This window comes from Prionailurus bengalensis, chromosome A3 (assembly GCF_016509475.1).
Source record: "Prionailurus bengalensis isolate Pbe53 chromosome A3, Fcat_Pben_1.1_paternal_pri, whole genome shotgun sequence".
Lineage (NCBI taxonomy): Eukaryota > Metazoa > Chordata > Mammalia > Carnivora > Felidae > Prionailurus > Prionailurus bengalensis.
Window position 1 is genome coordinate 60543314 of NC_057354.1, and position 22848 is coordinate 60566161.

At 39.1% G+C, this 22848-nt stretch overlaps 2 protein-coding genes across 5 annotated transcripts in view; one reads left to right on the plus strand and one right to left on the minus strand.

Annotated features, from left to right (window-relative positions):
- The window catches only part of EIF5B (eukaryotic translation initiation factor 5B), a 93096-nt gene extending 89065 nt beyond the window's left edge, over window positions 1–4031 (minus strand). For both annotated transcript variants that reach the window (XM_043603174.1, XM_043603173.1), the window contains exon 1: window positions 3764–4031. In XM_043603174.1, the coding sequence (XP_043459109.1) occupies window positions 3764–3798 (35 nt within the window). In that variant the 5' untranslated portion in view covers window positions 3799–4031. The remainder of the gene's footprint in view (window positions 1–3763) is intronic.
- Window positions 4032–4929: 898 nt separating this feature from the next.
- TXNDC9 (thioredoxin domain containing 9) lies at window positions 4930–22848 on the plus strand. Of its 3 annotated transcripts, none has more exons than XM_043603175.1 (5): window positions 4930–5149; window positions 7128–7346; window positions 15209–15327; window positions 19550–19804; window positions 22258–22848. In XM_043603175.1, exons 2-5 carry the CDS (start codon window positions 7158–7160, stop codon window positions 22373–22375), a joined length of 681 nt encoding a protein of 226 aa, XP_043459110.1. In that variant the 5' UTR covers window positions 4930–5149; window positions 7128–7157; the 3' UTR covers window positions 22376–22848. The 3 variants fall into 3 exon arrangements, with proteins under 3 accessions (XP_043459110.1, XP_043459111.1, XP_043459112.1); XM_043603176.1 differs by having other exon boundaries at window positions 4968–5131; XM_043603177.1 differs by lacking the exon at window positions 4930–5149 and adding an exon at window positions 5226–5439.

Here is a 22848-nt window from a genome sequence, read left to right on the forward strand (position 1 = left end):
TTTACTGGTGTAGAGAATCACAGCAAGAAATAACCTGATGGTGAACATACCCTAGAACTCTACGGAATCCTGAAAGACTTTCTAGCTCCTGAATGACATCCCCACCGCCATGATATCTGATGCTGGGATACATGAAATAATTATCTTTCTTCTCTCTGTATGCCCCCCCTTTTTTTTTTGCAGGGAAGGTAATTAATACTATTAATGTGACACATCAACTCCCTTATAATCTGAAATTTGTAACTACCACACTTAAGGGGATCAAACAAACAAAAAAGGGACCAGAATGAAGAAACAGAGGCTAACTATGAAAAACAAAATAATTTAGATCCTTTTTCTTTACACACATCCATAAGAAAATCAATTGTATTGTGTAAATGGAAAAAGTACGACGTCACTAGAACACACAAGATCCCATAAGGTCCCATTACATAAACTGAGGACTGTGAGAATTATGAGCATATTGGCCTTGGGACGCCTGGGTAGCTCAGTCGGTTAAACGTCTAACTCTTGATTTTGACCCAGGTAATGATCTCATGGTTTGTGAGTTCAAGCCCCGCATGGGACTCTGCTCTGACAGCAAGGAGCCTGCTTGGGATTCTGTCTCCCTCACTCTCTGCCCCTCCCTCCCTCCCTCCCTCTCTCTTTCAAAAATAAATTAACATAAAAAAAAAATACTGGCCTTATGTTTTGCATGATTTATAGATATTGAATCCTAGCCCTTATCTCATCAAGATGTTTTCCAGTTGGGGCACCTAGGTGGCTCAGTCAGTTAAGCCCAGGTCAATGGGCTTGGGTTCACAAATTCAACTCAGTCAATTCAGCCCAGGTCAATGTCTTGGGTTCACAAATTCAAACCCCGCATCAGGCTCTCTGCTGTCAGTGGAGCCCTCTTCAGATCCTCTGTCTCCCTCTCTCAGTCTGCCTCTTCCCCCATTGGCTCTCTCTCTCAAAAATAAACAAACATTACAGAAAATTTACATTAAAAAAAAAAGTTTATCCAGTCAACTGAAAAAAGGCAGGAAAACTTGAATACCTTAACAAAATCTCATTCTCAGAATTACCCAAGCTGTAAAATTTTAGAACTTAGTTTTTGAACAAAAGTCAGTCACTGGTAAGATAACATGCAACTCAAATAAAATCAGACACTCAGATGAAATAAAACCTAATTTTAAATGAACATTGAGTGACTGAGAAATTAAAATAAGGATTAAATATAAGGAAGTAAGAATTAAAACAAGTATTTTCTCTGTTCTTTCCAAAACCTGAAAAGTGACTCAATGCCCTATCTTGATTAACTAGTAAGCAGCTGCTCATTTCTCACCCAGTTCTACCTGGCCAGAAACATTTTCAATTTAGCATAGCTTGAAAGGGAAGGGCAGGTGGAATGAATATAAAATCATTAAAAGTGGGGATTTTTATACAAGAGTAAAACCAGACAAATATCTTATTTTACACAAACAAGAACGTTAATCCTAACAGAGGGCTCTCTCCTTCTAGACCTTCTTCCCAGTCTGTTTTTCTCTCTTTTACAAATATTCAAAATATCCTTGAAAAAAACAGTATTCAACATACAGAAGGTCAAAGCAAACTAATTCACAAGTAGTGGAACTTCTCTGGTCCCCGCCTCCCCACAAATATCTTCCCAGTCCCTCCTTTCCACTAAAATATCTTACGTGGGATGCCAAAGTAAAAAGGCCAAGCAGTTCTGGTCCAAGGGGGACCTCTGCAAAACCCTGGGATTTCTTACGTTATTATCTGAAAGGCATTTAAGCAAAGGAGGCCATGAAACATTGGGGGGGGGGGGGGAAGGACTTAATACTAGCACATGAGAAAATAAAATTTTCAATTACATTGACTTCACTTTCCCTTCAAAATGAGCCAAAATATAAGACAACAGATTAGTCTGGGGCTGGGGGGGGGGGGGGGGGGGCGAGGAACCAGTAGCAGCATTTCTCCTATACTTCCAAACCAATCATTTAACAAGAGCCTCCAGTGTTTGCACTTTAAACTTTACATCACTCATGAAAATCTTTATAATCAGTAACAAACACTTTTTTTCTAAAAACACACAAACAAGAATAAGTGTCTCCCCTATGAATAGCTTTTTTCCATTATGAAAGAACTTAAAAAGTAAAGCATTAACATACATGTATTTTTTTTTAATTTAAAGGACTTCTGTAATCCTGAACCAAGCAAACCAATTGAGAAAAAAAAAAACACTTTTTAAATAAGACAGTGGACAGCTGAGTGGATACTCCATAATACTTAAGAAAGCCTTAATATTCCCTAGACTTGATGATAAAATTGGGGTTTTTTTCCCCTCAAGTATTTATCTTTCAGATACACTTGAAAGATTTACACATGAAAGGATTGAGATGGCTTTAAAATATCCAGCAGGTGGATAAAACAGAAATGGTCATGTAATAACCATGGGTAATTGGTACAGAAAGCTTTATTATACTCATCTATTTCTTCCACACGGTTGAAGAAAAAATGCAGCCTATGCGTCAAAACATCCGGCCAAAAGCAAAGAAATTTTTGTCCCACGAAATCACCCAGAATTCTGCTTATTTTCTCTAATTTACCTGGTTTGATTAGCAAGTTCTAGTCTGCAAGCCAATTAACTTCCTCCAATTCCAAGATTAACCTTGATGTCTTTCAATTCCACTCATCAGCTAGGTGACTGCTAGGTAACTGTCAGGTGAGCCACAACCCAGAATTCCAAATTATAATTAGTAACCTTATTTTAACTTCAAGACCTGATATCCATTTTTGAGTCAAAATGACTATTACAGATGGTTGTCGTGGTTTTTGTTTTAATTTTACCTTACTCTCCCCCTAATCTCTGAACTAGTTTGGGGAGAATACAAAGCTGAAATATAACAGATGTTGTTCCCTCCCTGGGAGTAAACTTTGAGAAGAGTGAAAGAATTCAATCGAATGTGACACACAGAAATGTTGCAAAAATTTCGGGGTAGGTAGCTTTATGATATATCCTTACACTCCCTCCCCCCAAAAACATTTTAAGTGGTTAGAAAGGAGAGACCCGGGTTGGTTGGTTTTGTCTCCTCCCCAGTTTTTAGGGGGAGGTGCTTAGAGAGCAAAGAAATGACCAAAAGACAGGCCGGAAGAAGGAAAGCTTTGAAAAGCACGGAATCTGGACAACCAGCCCTTAAATAATTGAGACCTGTCCCCAAATACAATAAGGGTTAAGAGGGAGTTACCTGTTAAACACCTCCGGGTAATTCCAACGCACCTGAGCGGCTCAGAGTTTAAAAAAAAAAAAAAAAAAAAAAAACTAGCTCTAGGTGCACATATTCGAACTCTCCTCTCCAAGTATTCATAGGTACAAAGGCACAGAAAGAACTCTTCCTCACCGTCGCTAACAGTAGCGCCGCAAAAACAACTCTCTCGCCCTGGCCACGACGGCCGGGCCGTGTCCGGCCCAGAGAAGCGTCCTGAGCCCCTACCCCTGGGAACCCCGAAACCACTGCCCTGCTCCTGTGGCGGGAGACCCCTCTTTCCAGGCCGGGAGAGAAGTAGCCACGGGACCAAGTATCGACTGGAAGAACGCCGCCGAGGCCCTCCGCGCCCGCCCGGAACTGGGGTCTTGGCCCCGCGCCGCCCCATTCTGGACTCAGGCCCGGGGCCCCGCGGTGCCGGTCGCGAGCCTTGCCCCCGGTCCACCCCGCGCCGGCGGAACCCGCGCGAACCCCTGAGCTGCGCCGGACGCCGCCGTGCAGACCCAGTCACTGGCTACCTGTCTTCGCTCTTGTTTTTCTGCTTCTTCCCCATCGTGTGTCAGCGGCGCTCGTAGCCCCAGCCCCTCTATTCGGTCTGTTACAGACCCAATGTCCCCCAGCCGACTTTGGTCTCTGTTCAGCTCCGTTCCCCTCGCGCTGCCGCCTCTCGCACCCGGCTCTCCACAGACCCGCGCACTGGGACAGGGCACATATGGTGTGAGCTCTGAGTGCGCAAGCGCATCGCCCAGCCGCCTCGGCGTGAGGACGCAGGGCGCGGCTCATCGAGAGCTGCGCTTTGGGTAGAGCGTCTCCAGTTCACCCGCCCCTCAGGCGGGAGCCCGAGCGCCCCCTTTCCACAAGCGTCCTCCGCGCAGCGATAACCGCGGGGTTCTAGAACCCTGACACAGACAATGAGGCCGAAAATTCCCCTTGTCAGCTCCATCTGTAAGGGGGAACGCGGACTTGGATAGTTGGAGCTCATTTCAGAAATAAACCTTGGGCTTTCGGTCCACCTCTGTATCTTTGTATTCTCAGACGCACGAAGTTCAGTAAAGAACCATGATGAACAACAGGCACTCTGCATGATAAATCCAGGACAAATTGTAACTTTCGGTAACATCCCTGAATTATGAAGTCTGTTGAGTCACTAAAAAAATAATTACAACAAAATAAGGACACACCCATTCCCCAAAATAAATCTTAATCTTTACATTCAAAGCGAGAGCAAGTTCTAAGAATTTGTGTTAGGGAAGGTAAAAGGAACCTACTAGGGTGGTAAGCATGTTCAATACCTGGATCTGGACGGTGATATTATGGGTGTTATCTATGTAAAAACTAATCATGCTGTGTAAGTTATACCTCAACTTTTTTTTTTAATTTACATCCAAGTTAGTTACCATGTAGTGCAACAATAATTTGAGTTATAACTCAACTTTTTTTAAAAAAGTGTGTTCATTAAACACAATGCAAGGGAAGTTGGAGTGTCACTCTGGAGCAAGACCATAGCTGTCTCGTTTCTGATGTAACATTACGTGTCCTAAGGCTCAGAGCCTAAGAAAGTCCGACAATGCGAGGTTGAGCACTTATAAACTACAACTCCCAGCGTACTTTGCTCCCTCCTCCGTGGGCCGTTTACTCCGAAGGAGGCTAGTAATCGGAAACCTGGGGGGTGGAGAAATGGGAGATGCGCACGCGCAGAAGCGCTCACCGCACGCACGCCCTCCTCCCCCCGCCCAACTTCCTTGAGTGTCGCAGGTTGTGTCGCGGGAGGGCCGCAGCTAAAGGGGAGGCGGAAGTGACGGCCGGTTCGCAGCTACCGGCAGCTGCTGTGAGGGTGAAGGCACAGTGGACTGCCTTTCTGGAGCGACTGGTTCCTCACTTCTCAGGTATCCCCGAGAGCTCAGGTGAGGCAGCGGATTGTGAGAAAAAGCCGGCCACCGCCTCCTGGTGCTGATGGACACTTCACTCTACATCCGGCCAGGGCGGGGGATGGGCGCTGCCTAGATGTCCGTGTCAGTGAGGTGGAGGCGGCTTTGGCGCATGCGCCCCGGGAGGTGTGGCCCTCGCGGCCACCTGAACTCGGCCTTCATCTGTTCCTGGGGGCTCAGGGAGTGGCGAGGATGCTTTTGGGAAGGTGCCTGGGGAGCATTTAAGGCTGTTCTGGCGGGTGCATGGAAGAGAGTCAAAGAAACAGGTAATTTGAGGACAGACAAGCCCCTTCCCACCATTCTCGATGAACTGAAAAAGAGTCAGAGGTTTGTGGTTTGAAGAATGAAAAGTTATCAGAACCGCTACACCCCCTCCTTTCTTTTCCTTTTGTAAATGCGGTGACCACCGCCACCTGTCCCCTGAACAGCTTTTATTAATCACTTCTGTTCCCAATTATTCCAGAATTAAATTCTGAATTCATCTTATAAAACTCTAGGAATAAGCATTTTCTATACCTCTAATAAAAACAGGTTCTGACATGTAGGTCAGTCTCTTAATAACCAATTTTCTGCTTATCCGGCCACAACCCTAAAGGAAACAATCTTACTGACTTTTTTCTTTGGAGGTAGGGAATGTGAAATTATTTTACCATATTTGAAATGCCGCTCCTTGAAAGATTATAGCATTTATGAGGAACTTACAGTTTGGTTTTTAAAACTCAAAGACTTTTGAAACTTAACGATAATTTGACCAGAAACTAGGCACATATTCATTCAGTATTAACACATTTTTTGAGCAGTTAGCCCTGCTAACTCTGGGATGAAATCAAGTGTGCTTTTCAACTGCTTTTCCTTGTGAAGAAAGATGAATCAAAAGTGAAGTTTGCAAGAAGATTACTTCTTTCCACTTCGGCAGTTTAGACGGTTTGTGTGGGCTAGGCTGTATATGTAAGTAAGGGGATCAGTGAGTTCATGGTTTATTAAGATGTTTTAAGGTTCTTCAGTAGTATTTTCAACTGTGTCGTAGTTAATTGGGATTCAACATATTTCTGCTTTGATAGGCAAATTATAAATTATATTTCTGTAGTAATAACTCAGGGATACACCTAAAATTTACATCTGATTGTTGCTGGCAGAAAATACTACATTGTGTAAAATGTGTACTTGAGGTAGAGCTTCCTTTCCTATCTGGATTAGATTTTGTTTTTAAACTCCTATTTTACATTAAGGAGTGATGGGAAAATCAATATTTTTAATATTTGTTGTGATACTGTTTTACGTCAAAGTTAAGAACACTGTCAGTAGATTAACACCAGTATCTTTGTAGCCTCATAGAGTTTGTTAGATTATAGGCGAATAGCAGTGAAAACTAAAGTTGAGAGAACACCAGGCACTGTTCTTTACATAAATTGTAATGTGCTTTCTCAGGGATTAAATAAAAATCATTTATGTAGAGACCTTTGGCTCTCTATATCTTTGGCTCAACTCCACTCTGTATTGAAGCAAAGTTTGTTTTGTATATGTAAGTGTAAAACCTTAGTACAGTTAAACTTTACTGTTATTCACAGTCATTTCTGCTTTCTTTTTTCTTCTGGTTTAAAAAAAACAACAACAAAAAAACCCCTGTCAATATATGTCACTAGGTATAACTCCCAACTACCCATTTCTCTCTGGTCTTAAAGACTTGTCTTTGCTTTATTGTAGTGAAACAATGTAGATCAGAAGCACCTAAACTTTGCTGTAAGTAATTTTTGAGTGGTTTGACTATAACCTATTGAAAATTCAATTTAAAAGCATTTAAGTAAAAATGTTTAAATGTAACATGAAATGCTGGGTTGTCAGAACACTTTGTAGACTACAAATTTTACACTTGCTAGAAGTTTTGGAAATGGGAGAGGAAACTTTGTCTCTCTTTTTTTTTTTTTTCTCACAACTTTGCAAACTTTCTCCCTAGCACCAAGACTAAACTGTACCATTTAGAAGAATGGAAGCTAATACATCTGTTGACATGTTTTCAAAAGTCCTGGAGAATCAATTGCTTCAGACTACCAAACTAGTGGAAGAACATTTGGATTCTGAAATTCAGAAACTGGATCAGATGGATGAAGATGAATTGGAACGCCTCAAAGAAAAGAGACTTGAGGCACTAAGGAAAGCTCAACAGCAGAAACAAGTAACCTCTCTGCCCTGCTTTCTGAAATTACTTTAACAGTATGCTCCTAACAACTTATATATACATGTGCTGCAGTAGTTACATTTCAGGCCTCATTTTTAAGGTTTATATTTTTGGGGGTTAACTTTAAAGTATGATCACTGTTAACAATCTTCTGGGAAAAAATTAGTTTTAAAGAGACATTAAAAATTAGCCTGCTCAGCATATTAATCCTCAGTCAAGTAAAAGAAACATGTGTCCAAGGTCATTTTTTGAGCTCAGATTTATTGGGTGAGGAGGAAGTAAACTAGGAAGAGCACTGGGAGTACAAGGAGCCAGTCATGCATTTCCCTTTTGGGTAGTTGTAAAGCCAATTATACTTCAGTTGTGATCAGTGTAAGTGAGGTGAGAGCTGTAAGGCAATTTACATTGAAGAAATTTTCAGGCTTTGCCAGTGTAACAAATACATGACTTATTTATTCAAAAAAATGCATACTGGGTCACAAAGAAGGGTGGCCACAACTCTGTCCTTGTTGGTCTCTTCAGAGTGTGAGTGAGAAACCAACTTGTAGACTCTGGTCAAAACAAATTGGGTTAAATCCGTAAATTTAATTTGGATTGAAAATGTTTACATTGCTTTACATTGAAATAGATTATTACCAATTCTGGTTGCTCTTCAGTTGGCTATGACTAAAACATGAGCTTTAAATTTTCTAGAGAAACTGAGTTTTGTTTGTGCTGCTACAGCATCTCTTTGATAATGTTTATCCCCTCACTATTTAGAAGAGTTGCTACAAAAGCAATCTTCTATAATGTGACTGAGTTTCTAGTTTTATATTTTGAGTTTTCTACAATAGGGTGCGTGTATATGTATGTGGATTTGAAACCGAGACTTTAATATAATGCTAATCATTATCTCAGGTAATACATGATGAGATTCTGCTACACATTCCTCTGTTTCATGACAACAGGTAAATAACACTACTAATTGCTAATGTTCAACTAACAAAAGTTGTCATAACCAGGATGTTTTTCTACAAAGACTTAATCTACCTGATTTGCAGTGAGGAATATACATAATGGCTTAAATGAAATTGTCAGCAGTTAAAAACAATATTCTGAGTATCATTAAAAATCATCTCAGGCATGCAGCCTTTATGGATTTTTTAATTAATATGCAAATCAATTTAAAATGAATTTGTCATAGAATAAGTGAGAGGGTCTTATTTTAGAGCTTTCATTGCATTTAATCTTTTTTTTTATATGAAATTTATTGTCAAATTGGTTTCCATACAACACCCAGTGCTCATCCCAATAGGTGCCCTCCTCAATACCCCTCACCCACCCTCCACTCCCTCCCACCCCCCATCAACCCTCAGTTCTCAGTTTTTAAGAGTCTCTTATGTTTTGGCTCCCTCCCTCTCTAACTTTTTTTTTTTTCCCCCTTCCCCTCCCCCATGGTCTTCTGTTAAGTTTATCAGGATCCACATAAGAGTGAAAACATATGGTATCTGTCTTTCTCTGTATGACTTACTTCACTTAGCATAACACTCTCCAGTTCCAACCACATTGCTACAAAAGGCCATATTTCATTCTTTCTCATTGCCAAGTAGCATTCTATTGTGTATATAAACCACAATTTCTTTATCCATTCATCAGTTGATGGACATTTAGGCTCTTTCCATAATTTGGCTATTGTTGAAAGTGCTGCTGTAAACATTGGGGGTACAGGTGCCCCTATGCATCAGCACTCCTGTATCCCTTGGGTAAATTCCTAGCAGTGCTATTGCTGGGTCATAAAGTAGATCTATTTTTAATTTTTTGAGGAAATTCCACACTGTTTTCCAGAGTTGCTGCACCAGTTTACATTCCCACCAACAGTGCAAGAGGGTTCCCGTTTCTCCACATCCTCTCCAGCATCTATAGTCTCCTGATTTGTTCATTTTAGCCACTCTGACTGGCATGAGGTGATATCTCAGTGTGGTTTTGATTTGTGTTTCCCTGATGAGGAGTGACGTTGAGCATCTTTTCATGTCCCTGTTGGATATCTGGATGTCTTCTTTAGAGAAGTGTCTGTTCATGTTTTCTGCCCATTTCTTCACTGGATTATTTGTTTTTCAGGTGTGGAGTTTGGTGAGCTCTTTATAGATTTTGGATACTAGCCTTTTGTCTGATTTGTCATTTGCAAATATCTTTTCCGATTCCGTTGGTTGCCTTTTAGCTTTGTTAATTGTTTCCTTTGCAGTGCAGAAGCTTTTTATCTTCATGAGGTCCCAATAGTTCAGTTTTGCTTTTAATTCCCTTGCCTTTGGAGATGTGTAAAGTAAGAAATTGCTGTGGCTAAGGTCAGAGAGGGTTTCTTTCCTGCTTTCTCCTCTAGGGTTTTGATGGTTTCCTGTCTCACATTCAGGTCCTTTATCCATTTTGAGTTTATTTTTATGAATGGTATAAGAAAGTGGTCTAGTTTCATTCTTCTGCATGTTGGTGTCCAGATCTCCCAGCACCATTTGTTAAAAGACTGTTTTCCACTGGATATTCTTTCCTGCTTTGTCAAAGATTAGTTCGCCATACTTTTGTGGGTCCAATTCTGGGTACTCTATTCTATTCCTTTGGTCTATGTGTCTGTTTTTGTGCCAATACCATGCTGTCTTGATGATTACAGCTTTGTAGTAGAGGCTAGTCTGGGATTGTGATGCCTCCTGCTTTGGTCTTCTTCAATATTACTTTGGCTATTCGGGGTCTTTTGTGGTTCCATACAAATTTTAGGAATGCTTGTTCTAGCTTTGAGAAGAATGCTGGTGCAATTTTGATTGGGATTGCATTGAATGATCGATTGTAGATTGCTTTGGGTGGCATTGACATTTTAACAGTTATTTATTCTTCCAATCCATGAGCAGGGAATGTTTTTCCATTTCTTTGTATCTTCTTCAATTTCCTTCATAAGCTTTCTATAGTTTTCAGCATACAGATCTTTTACATCTTTGGTTAGGTTTATTCCTAGGTATTTTATGCTTCTTGGTGCAATTGTGAATGGGATCAGTTTCTTTATTTGTCTTTCTGTTGCTTCATTATTAGTGTATAAGAATGCAACTGATTTCTGTACATTAATTTTGTATCCTGTGACTTTGCTGAATTCATGTACCAGTTCTAGCAGACTTTTGGTGGAGTCTATCAGGTTTTCCATGTATAATATCATGTCATTTGCAAAAAGTGAAAGCTTGACTTCATCTTTGCCAGTTTTGATGCCTTTGATTTCCTTTTGTTGTCTGATTGCTGATGCTAGAACTTCCAACACTATGTTAAACAACAGCAGTGAGAGTGGACATCTCTGTTGTGCTCTCAGGGGAAAGCTCTCAGTTTTTCCCCATTGAGGATGATATTAGCTGTGGGTTTTTCATAAATGGCTTTTTTTTTTTCAACGTTTTTTTATTTATTTTTGGGACAGAGAGAGACAGAGCATGAACGGGGGAGGGGCAGAGAGAGAGGGAGACACAGAATCAGAAACAGGCTCCAGGCTCCGAGCCATCAGCCCAGAGCCTGAGGCGGGGCTCGAACTCACGGACCATGAGATCGTGACCTGGCTGAAGTCGGACACTTAACCGACTGCGCCACCCAGGCGCCCCCATAAATGGCTTTTATGATCTTTAAGTGTGTTCCTTCTACCCCGACTTTCTCGAGGTTTTTATTAAGAAAGGTTGCTGAATTTTGTCAAAGGTCTTTTCTGCATCGATTGACAGGATCATATGGTTCTTATCTTTTCTTTTGGTAATGTGATGTATCACGTTGATTGATTTGTGATTGTTGAACCAGCCCTACATCCCAGGAATGAATCCCACTTGATCATGGTGAATAATTCTTTCTATATGCTGTTGAATTCGATTTGCTAGTATTTTTTTGAGAATTTTTGCATCCATATTTATCAGGGATATTGGCCTGTAGTTCTGTTTTTTTACTGGGTCTCTGTCTGGTTTGGGAATCAAAGTAATGCTGGCTTCAAAGAATGTTTCTGGAAGTTTTCCTTTCCTTTCTATTTTTTGGAATAGCTTGAGAAGGATAGGTATTATCTCTGCTTTAAATGTCTGGTAGAATTCTCCAGGGAAGCCATCTGGTCATGGATTCTTATTTGTTGGGAGATTTTTGATAACTGATTCAATTTCTTTGCTGGTTATGGGTCTGTTCAAGTTTTCTATTTCTTCCTGTTTGAGTTTTGGAAGTGGGTGGGTGCTTAGGAATTTGTCCATTTCTTCCAGGTTGTCCAGTTTGTTGGCATATAATTTTCCGTAGTATTCCCTGATAATTGCTTGTATTTCTGAGGGATTGGTTGTCATCTCCCTTTGGGTCATCTCCCTTTTCTTTTGAGAAGCCTGGCTAGAAGTTTATCAATTTTATTTTTTCAAAAAACCAACTCTTGGTTTCATTGATCTTCTCTACAGTTTTTTTTAGATTCTATATTGTTTGTTTATGCTCTGATCTTTATTATTTCTCTTCTGCTGGGTTTGGGGTGTCTTTGCTATTCTGCTTCTATTTGCTTTAGGTATGCTGTTAAATTTTGTATTTGGGATTTTTCTTGTTTCTTGAGATAGGCCTGGATTGCAATGTATTTTCCTCTCAGGACTGCCTTCGCTGCATCCCAGAGTGTTTGGATTGTTGTATTTTCATTTTCATTTGTTTCCATATATTCTTTCATTTCTTCTCCAATTGCCTGGTTGACCCATTCATTCTTTAGTAGGGTGTTCTTTAACCTCAATGCTTTTGGAGGTTTTCCAGACTTTTTCCTGTGGTTGATTTCAAGTTTCATAGCATTGTTGTCTGAAAGTGTGCGTGATATGATCTCAACTTGTCATAGGATAACTGAGAGGGTCTTATTTTAGAGTTTTCATTGCATTTTAATCTTTTTTATTAAAATGCTTCCTAGGGAAGTAGATAAGAAGCCTTAATAGATTTTATAGATACTCTTTTTCAAAGAGTAATATAGATTGCATAGTAATTTTGATTTACTGATCTATGTGGGTATCAGGAAATCAGTATAAGCAGTGACATAAGCACTTAATAGGCCTACGTGAATCAATATTCCTCAGTCAGCCAAGCACCCTCCTACTGTTATGACAGCTAGTGACATATGAGTTGGGTGGTGAAAAGGACAGGTGAGAAATAGGAAGAGCCCATCCAAAGGCTTGGGTTTTAGCCACTAAGTGAGAGTGAGATGCTGCCCACTGCCAGCCCTTGGGTAGGCTCAGCCTGCACCGTGATCTGTGCCCATCCTGCTTGATTCCATTCAGCAGATACTTGGGGAGCACATGCTCTGTGAAAGAAACTATGCTAAGAGCACAGGGGTGTGCTGAGTGTCTTGGGAGAGATGCCATGTGTTGGTAGAGGTTCAGAGTGGGCTTGCCTCCCTCTTAAGAACTTGGACAGGTTCAGATCTTTGACCTATTGGTTAAACACATGGGAATTAATAATAAAAAGAGCTTTTTAAAAAAAAATTTTTTTTAATGTTTACTCATTTTTGAGAGACAGAGACAGAGTGTAAGCAGGGGAGGGGCAGAGAGAGAGGGAGACACAGAATCCAAAGCTGTGCTGACAGCTCAGAGCCTGATAGGGGGCTTGAACTCACAAACCATGAGATCATGACCTGAGCCAAAGTCAGATGCTTAACTAACTGAGCCACCCAGGCACCCCAATAAAAAGAGCTTTTTAAAAAATATTCTTTTTTTAAGGGCACATGTTATTGGTCAGTTAAGAAAAATCATGAAATGTGACATGCTATTAAGGAATTGTATTTGAGAGTTTAAATTGTTTATAGAAGCCTGATTGGGGGTGCCTGAGTGGCTCAGGCAGTTAAGTCTCCAACTCTTGATTTCAGCTCAGGTCATGATCTCACAGTTGTGAGATAGAGCCTTGTGTTGGGATCTGTGCTGAGCATGGAGTCTGCTTAAGATTCTCTCTCTCCCTTCCTGTCCCTCCCCCGCTTGTGCAGGGGTGTGCATGCTCTATCAAAAAAATTTTTTTTTTTAATTTTCATTTATTTATTTTAAATGTTTTAGAGAGAGAGTGCATGTGCACATGCACAATCAGGGGAGGGACAGAGAGAGAGAGAGAGAGAGAGAGAGAGAAAGAGAGAGGAATAGAAGATCCGAAGCAGGCTCCATGCTGATAGCACAGACCATGATGCGGGGCTCCAACTCACGAACTCTGAAATCATGACCTGAGCTGAAGTCAGATGCTTAACCAACTGAGCTACCCAGGCACCATTAAAAAAAATTTTTTTTAAAAGAAGCTTACCAAAGAAATATCACATAAGGAGAAAACACCAGGGCCTCCTGTGAGTGTTAGCTCAGCATTAGTCAATGTGAAATGGAAACCAAAACTATTAATGCTGTCTGTATTAGCTTAAGTCCAGAAGAAGAAAAGAGATGGCACTCGTGCCCCTTTTCTAGGCAGACCACTTCTGGAGGGCTCTATTCACACCTCTGCCACTTTTTAAAAAGATGAGGAGGAATTAGTCTCTGATCAGAGGAGGATAACTAGAAGAGTAAGAAATGTAGAGATCATTTCATCTGAGAAACAGCCAAAAGGAAATGAAAGGGGAGATAGAATAGAAAAGACATAGGTGAGATAGGACATCTGAAGGGCTGACATGTGAAAGATAACAACTTTTCTCTCTAATCTTCTGTCCAAGCTGGGACCCACAGACCAAAGTTACAGTTATACTGTAGTTCAGGGTGAGAAACCCCTTCTAAAAGTATAAATGCAGATGCTTTTTAAGGACATATGCCAAACACTATTGCAGTTATTTTCATGCTGATGGTCTTATTTTCACAACTTAGTGAGATAGTTGCTTTGTGACCTCCACTTTACAAATAAGGAAATGGAGACTCAAAAAGGTTAATTAGAATTCTTAGACTAATAAATGGTAGAACAATTATTCAAGCCCATACCTGCATGCCCAGTGGTCCTTTTTGTAAAAATCAGTTGCCTCAAAAAGGAAGCAAGCTTCCAGTTGAGATGATGAATCTTTCCTGTGGCAGGAAGCTTGAGAAACAAAAAGGTCTGTCAGGCATGGTTGATAAGGGTTGATATGTTGGGTTGAGAAGTTGGATTAGATGACTTGTGAGTGCTGTATTGTTTCTGGACACTATATGAGAAGACAACTTTTTCTATCTAGTATACTACCCATTGGTGACCAGTATAGAAGTGGTTCCTGCCTCTCTGAGCCCACAGGGCTCCTAAGCTGCAAAGCTGCAATAACCACTGCCTGTGTCTTCCCCTCCCCTACAAAGACCAAGTAGCTTTATCTCATGAGCATTATTTTTCAAAGCGTTGCAGTAACTTGGATCTAATGCTTCTGATTTTAGTAGTTTGAGCGCAGCGAAATTAAATGGATATTTACTTTCTTTTCATTTTATTTATTTTAGAGAGAAAGTGAGCATGAGTGGGGGAGGGGTAAGAGAGGGGGCAGAAGGAAAGAGAGAAGCAGGCTCCACACTGAGCATGGATCAAGGGGCTCAATCCCATGACACTGGAATCATGACTTGAGTCGAAATCGGGAGTTGGACACCCAATTGACTGAGCCACCCAGGCACCCCTTATGTCTCTTGAGTCTAAATTTTTATTTTTGAAGTTCTAACAAAACATTTGTGTGAAGGTACCAAGACAGACGATTGTTTTAAACACAAAGCATGCTAAAGATAGTCATTGCCCGCAGACTGTGTTTGTGCTGACACTGGAAACATATGAAAGTAAATCACTAAGAGGAATTCATTTCCTTCTACAAGATAAAATCAACTTCATTACAGAATATTACAGTGATTTAGACCCAAAATGTGAAGTGGTACTGGAAGAGATATTTCAAGTGTGTAATATTTCCCTTTTCTCCAAATTAGGAATGGCTTTCAAAAGGACATGGAGAATACAGAGAAATACCTAGTGAGAGAGACTTTTTTCAAGAAGTCAAGGAGAGTAAAAAAGTGGTTTGCCATTTCTACAGGGACTCCACGTTCAGGTAACTTTGTTTCCATCAGTGACTTTTTAAAATTTTATTTATTTTTGTTAATGTTTGTTTATTTTTGAGGGAGAGTGAACGCAAGTGGAGAGTGAGGAGAGCAAGAGAGAGGGGCACAGAGGATCCGAAGCAGACTCTGCACTGATAGCAGCAAGCCCAATGCAGGGCTTGAGCTCACGAACTGTGAGATCATGACCTAAGCTGAAGTTGGACACTCAACTGACTGATCACCTAGGTGCCCCAAATGAATTTTTAAAAATATGATGAGATCTTTGAATAGAGATATACTACTAACATAATAGAGAAATTAAGAAAAATAAGAGGAACTGCTTCTTAAGTTCTTTGTACTTGTGTACAAGTCTCCATTAAACAGTTGTTATTTTGAAGATTAATGTAAAACCTGTGATACAAAAAAGTATAAATGAACATTATTGAAATTCAAGATTATTTCCACGGAACTAGCTATTTTCTGAATTATATTTCCACTAGATAACTTTAAAAACATCTAAGAAACATACATGTAAATTTTCTTTTTGTCAACACAAGAATTATTTATTTATTTATTTATTTTGGTGCTGTTATGATACAGGTGTGATGTGGGGAGTGGGGGCCAACACTTTGAACACCAGCCTTGAATTCACTCCTTAGCTAGCAACTCATGGGGAGACAATGGTTTGGCCAAGCCTTTCACTAGAAGCATCGCTGGGACTCCCAGCCTTGGCCGAAAGCAGAGGAAAGTGATTTATGTTAGAGGGGCCAGGTCTGCAAGCCTCTCTATGGAGGCAGAGTCCTTGTACAATGAAAATACCCCTAGAAGAGATTATCTCTTAACTCAGAGGACTCATGCCTTTCTTTCTTTTAACCCCAAAATTTGATTAGTTGCCAACTTTTAGAAATTGAGAGATAACAGTTTTTTTAATCCAGATTTCAGAATTTTAAAAAAATCGAATTAACTTAATAGCAAACCTAGAATTCAGTATGAAAGCAGTTTGCTAATACTGAAGATCAACTGCCTCCCTCAGACAGATATACACTCCAGTGTAGAGTCTCCATCATTCACTGTTGTCTCAGCCCTGCCCTCTTCCCTCATTTCAGTAACCCACCCAACCCTTCTCTTAAACTCACCACCCAGTAACTTGGTTATTAATTAACATTTTTCATGGATTGATTGCCTGGGATTTGTGGACTAAGGTAATAAAAAGGAAAGAAAATGTTGAGATTGTGAAATCTGTAAGGGAAAGTGGGAAGGAATTAGGAAAGAAAAGAATATCAGAGAAACCTTCTGCCACCATGGTACTCTATCATCTCCCATTGGCACACATTTCTCAAGTTGCCAACTTCTGACATATATGATGAGGTGATTTGTTAATATGATATTACTCTCTAAGATTGATATTATATGATGTTTATTAGATGTATTTGTCCACTAAATTGTTAGGTTTGTGAAAGCAGAGAGTTTGCCTCTATTGTGGTTAACTGTGCTCCCCAAGTTCCTAGCCTTAGAGCAGCAATGGCTGACAACACATAGTAGGTGCTCAGTAAATATATTTGATGGGGGTATAAACAGTGCAATACCAGGAGTACTTACCTTCAAAACAAATGAAAAATAAGGCGTGCCTGGCTGACCCAGTCAGTAGAGCATCTAACTTGATCTTGGTGTCTTGAGTTCAAGTCCAACATTGGGTATAGAGATTGCTTTAAAAAAAATTAAAAAAAAAAAAAAGAGAGTGCCTGAGTAACTCAGTCAGTTAAGCATCCAACTCTTGATCTCAGTTCAAGTCTTAATCTTACAGTTCGTGAGATCGAGCCCTGCATCGGGCTCTGCTTTTAGCACAGAGATCTCTCTGTCTCTCCCTCTCTCTCAAATAAACTTTAAAAGAAAAGAAAAATCAAAGATCAAAATGTTTTATATATAGATCTGATATAGGTATCAAAGTTCTTGGCACATAGTAGGCTGGATACTTGATGTGTAAAATCCTGGAACATTAACAATGACCCTTTCAGGTAAGTAGGTGTAATTCCAGTGCTTTATGTGTGGAGACCAAGACTTGGAGAAATTAAGTGACTCACCTAATGTCACTCATCTCCTAAATGATAGAAGAGGATTTAAACCCAGGATTTAAGCCTAATGCTGTTTTAACTACACCATGATTGCTGCTTCTGGGTTTTAAAAAAATGGATTAATTTAAAATAGGTTCCATATAACTCCAGTAAAACCATGGAGTTGATTTATCTACAAGTTTTCAAGAACATATTTCTCATATAATGGTTCATTTATCATTTGTGCTTCATTCAGAAACTAATTATTAATTTGTTCTCTCCTACCATTTTTCACTAGTCTCATTGCTATACTACATGGGTGATATATGAAAAGATACTTTCACAGGTAAAGTGATGAGGCATCCAGGTTACCAGAAACTTGCTGGACCCAATCCTAATTCAGGAATAAGTACACCAAGAAGTGCCCAGAAAGCCTGCTAATAACAACTATGAAACATTTGATGTCTTCATCATCTAAAGCAGTAGTTCTCAAACTTTATGGGGCATGGGAGTCACCTGCCTATTTCCCAGCTCCACTCCCAGAAAATTTTGGTTCATCTATATGTTTTAAAAGTTAATTTTAATAAATACCTGTGGTTAAAAACTATTGCTCAAGGGGTCCCTGGGTGGCTCAGTCAGTTAAGTGTCTGACTGTGGCTCAGGTCATGATCTCATGAGTTCAAGTCCCACATCGGGCTCTCTACTGTCAGCACAGAGCCCACTTCAGATCCTCTTTCCCCGTCTCTTTCTGCCCTTCTCCTGCCTCAAAAATAAACATTAAAAAAATAAAAAGAACTGCTCAAGAAGATTATTATTAAGAGTAGTCTTTTTTAGGAACCCTAGAGGATTGACCAATTTAAAATGCATTTTAACTTACAGAAAATGTCATTTCCATTTTTCTTTTCAAAAGAAGGTGGCTTAATAAAAGTTACTCCTGGTATTTTTCATTTCTTTAGAACCTTATGACCATATTTATAGCCCTTAACCTTATGCTTTTTTTTTTTTTAATTTTTTAAAATATTTATTTATTTTTGAGAGAGAGAGAGAGAGAGAGAGAGATGGCATGAGCAGGGGCAGGGCAGAGAGAGAGGGAGACAGAATCTGAAGCAGGCTCCAGGCTCTGAGCTGTCAGCACAGAGCCCGATGCAGGGCTCAAACTCACAAACTGAAATCATGACCTGAGCCGAAGTCAGACACTTAACCAACTGAGCCACCCAGGCGCCCCTTAACCTTATGCTTCTTAATGAAAGTTGCACAATTGGGAGAGTTCTTTCTCAATGACACCATTCAGTCTTAGTGACTTCCAAATAAGGCACTGTATATACATTTCGGATTCTGAAAAGTCTCCTCTGAGTTCTGTCAAGTTCAGTTTTGTCATCTTTCAAGTTCCATGTATGAGACACCAGTAAACAAAGATAAATGACAATTTTTGTTCTTACCAAGAACATGACAACTTCATGAACCACTTACAATTAAAGCATATATTTAATATTTTGTTTTTTATGAATATCATTAGGACACATCTGACTTCTAGAATACTGGATTCTTTTTCTCCCTCTTACATCATTTAGCTAACCTATGAAAGAGAAATGAGGTTATCCGACACAAGCATGCGTTGGCTGCCGAATTATATTCAAATAGAAAAACTATAAAATTAGATGTACCTTTATGATATTTATTTAGGGGCACCTAGGTGGCTCAGTCAGTTTAGCGTCTGACTTCGGCTCAGGTCGTGATCTCACAGCTCATGAGTTCAAGTCCCGCATCGGGCTCTGTGCTGACAGCTTGGAACCTGGAGCCTGCTTCAGATTCTCCCTCTCTCTCTGCCCCTAACCCACTTGTATCCTGTCTCCTGTCTCTCTCAAAAATAAATAAACATTAAAAAAATTTTTTTGGGGGGCGCCTGGGTGGCGCAGTCGGTTAAGCGTCCGACTTCAGCCAGGTCACGATCTCGCGGTCCGTGAGTTCGAGCCCCGCGTCGGGCTCTGGGCTGATGGCTCAGAGCCTGGAGCCTGTTTCCGATTCTGTGTCTCCCTCTCTCTCTGCCCCTCCCCCGTTCATGCTCTGTCTCTCTCTGTCCCAAAAATAAATAAACGTTGAAAAAAAAAAAATTAAAAAAAAAATTTTTTTTTTTAAATAAGTATGTTTAAGCTTTTGATTTTCTACATGCTGTTGTTTGCAGGTGTAAAATATTAGACCGACATTTGGTAATATTATCCAAGAAACATCTGGAGACCAAATTTCTGAAGCTGAATGTGGAAAAAGCACCTTTCCTTTGTGAGAGACTGCGTATCAAAGTCATTCCCACACTAGCACTGGTAAAAGATGGAAAAACACAAGATTATGTTGTTGGATTTACTGACCTAGGAAATACAGATGACTTCACCACAGAAACTTTAGAATGGAGGCTGGGTTGTTCTGATATTCTCAATTACAGGTAACTTTTAGCAAAACAATTTTAATTCACATATTCAGTTGATGTTTTTAGAGAAGTTTTTTTATGTCAACATTTATGGAGCTAAGTTTTCTGAAACAAAAAGTTTCACAAATGAAAAATGTATTTCTTAAAGTACATTATTACTTTAAACAAAATCTATTAGATCTTAAAACAAAATCCATTAGAGATAAAATTGAGTCTTGGAGTATACCTAGCTATAAAAGTTTTCAACCTAACAGATCTTATTGTATTAGTCTAGAAACCCAAAATGACATTGAACATCAGATTTTTTAATGTAGCTATTCTTGTCTTGTAGAATCTGATAAAATGTATAATCTGGTATCTGTGATTAGCTTAAATGACTTACCATGAAGAACAGTCTCAATTTGAAAACAATCAAAAATGCAACTTCCATTTTTCATTCATCTCCTTGTCTGCTTCTCTAAGTAATTTATCTAATTCCATAAATCAGCATATCATCTAGTCTTCTGTGCCTGTTTTTGATTTGCAAAATTAACAGATAAAATTATATAATTATCATTCCACAGTCCTAGTGCCTTTCAGTAAGTAGAAAGTTCTCTCCTCTTTTTCCTCCCCCTTTTTCTCTGAATCTCCCCTACACATGCCTAAATTATCCCTACATTGGAATTTTAGGTTTTACTTTTCTTAATACTAAGTAAAACATTTTTTTGAAATGAATTTTGAAATGATTTCAAACTTTAAACAAGTTCGAAACTAGTACAAAGAATTCTCATAGACCTTTTGCCCATATTTCTCGTTTTAAAAATTTTACATTTGCTTTATCATTTTTCTGAATACATAAATACTGTTTTCAAAACCATTTGAGGAGGAGTTGGAGATGTATCGTCCCTATACTCCTAAATATTTCCTTGTGTATTTTCTAATAAAGACTTTTTCTTATATAACCACAGTACAGTAATTAAGACGAGAGGTGTTTTATAATATATAGACCTTACTCAGATTCTACCTTTGTCCCAATAATGTCCTGCATACTAAAATGTTGCGTGTAGTTACTGTGTATTTTTAGTTCCATTAACCTGTGACAACTTGTTGTCATTTTTCAATACTTTAACATTTTTGAAGAGTACATGTTATTTATTTTGTAGAGCATCCCTCAATTTGGGTTTGTCTCATGTTTCAAGATTAGGTTTGGACTATGCATTTTTCATAGGTACATGATGGAAGAGATGTTATATTCCTTCTCAGTGTATTGTAGCAGGAGGTATAGGATGGTTTGTTTCATTTCTGGTGGTAATAACTGAGCACTGGTTAACCAGTTGTCTACCAACCCAAATGATGATTTAGGAAGAACTTTTCCATATTACACATTAATTCACTTTTTCATTTATTTATATTAGAAATGGGCAGTGGCTTATCTTATCCATTGGGTTATATTTGGTTACTAGTATTATTTACTCTGAAGCCCAGATTGCCCAGTGTGGTCAGTGAGAGCCCCTCTTATGGAGCCTTCTTTGTCTTTTCCATGTGTCTCAATAGTTCTTTAAGTACTTGCTTTCTGGTGCAAATAAGATGTCTTAGAGAGGGACTCATGTAGTACTTTCCCTAGAATTGGCTGTTTCTTCAGGGAACCATGGTTCCTCTCAGTGGAAATGATATTTCAAAAAGATGCCAGACATCTTCTCAGATATTTTTGAAAGAAGTTGTTTTCTCATTTCATATATTTCTCAAGCATCATTGAAGTTTCATACCAATTCCAGGTTAATGATAATGAATTCCATGAGTTTTCTTGATGTTTATCTAAACATTATAAGATATTAAACAGGATCAAACCAGCCGTAACAAGCTATCAGAAATAGAGCACCATTTTCCTGTGTCATTCTTACAGTGACAAGAATCTAATCCAAGTTCAGCATATCCAAAACAGATGGAAAAACAATTTCATTTCCTTCTATGCTTTTCAGTCAGAAATTCTATTGGTACATCCTCTGAGATGTTAATCAGTAATTAATGCTAAAGGAGAAAATAAAACATTGATATAAGAGACTTAGTAATACAAAATAAGGTTTAAAACTTTTAACCATAGGGGCGCCTGGGTGGCGCAGTCGGTTAAGCGTCCGACTTCAGCCAGGTCACGATCTCGCGGTCCAGGAGTTCGAGCCCCGCGTCGGGCTCTGGGCTGATGGCTCGGAGCCTGGAGCCTGTTTCCGATTCTGTGTCTCCCTCTCTCTCTGCCCCATCCCCCGTTCATGCTCTGCCTCTCTCTGTCCCAAAAATAAATAAATTAAAAAAAAAAAAAACACGTTGAAAACAACTTTTAACCATAATTGTGAATAATATACCTCTTCTGTAACACCAGCATTAAAGAAAACTTTATTCCATGTTAGGAAGAAAAGAATTTTTTGTGCAGGTTAGCATACCAACTGTACAAAATTGTAAAGAGTAAATGCTTTTCAAATTTGCTTTATTTTTAGTGGAAATTTAATGGAGCCACCATTTCAGAGCCAAAAGAAATTTGGAACAAACTTCACAAAGCTGGAAAAGAAAACTATCCGAGGGAAGAAATATGATTCAGACTCTGATGATGATTAGAAATTAATTATAATTCTTTGTAAATTGTCTTTTTATTTCTGCTTCAAAATTAGATGTGTTTTCTAAATTCAGTTGGTTTTGATACATTGGTCATCTATTGGTCATATTCTAGAGTTTTGTACAGTTTCATCACATTGAAAGACATCTTTAATATTTTCTGTGTGGCACTTGTGTTGAAGAAAACTGAGTTCTTAAATTATCCAGCAAGGGTCTGGATTCTCTATTTTTGAGATTGATTTTATCACAATATGATTCTTAGGTCTTTATACCATTCACAATTGTGTTTTTAATCTACTGGATTGGAAATAGGAATTCAAATTATTCCAGGACTAATTCTTACACAGCATCATTTCCTTTATACAACAGGTCAAATTACATTTACTGGTGTAACAGACTCACTTGTAAATGAATTATAAACACTCTTTACTTCTGGAATATATTTAACTATTAAAAAACTGCTTATTTATTCTGTA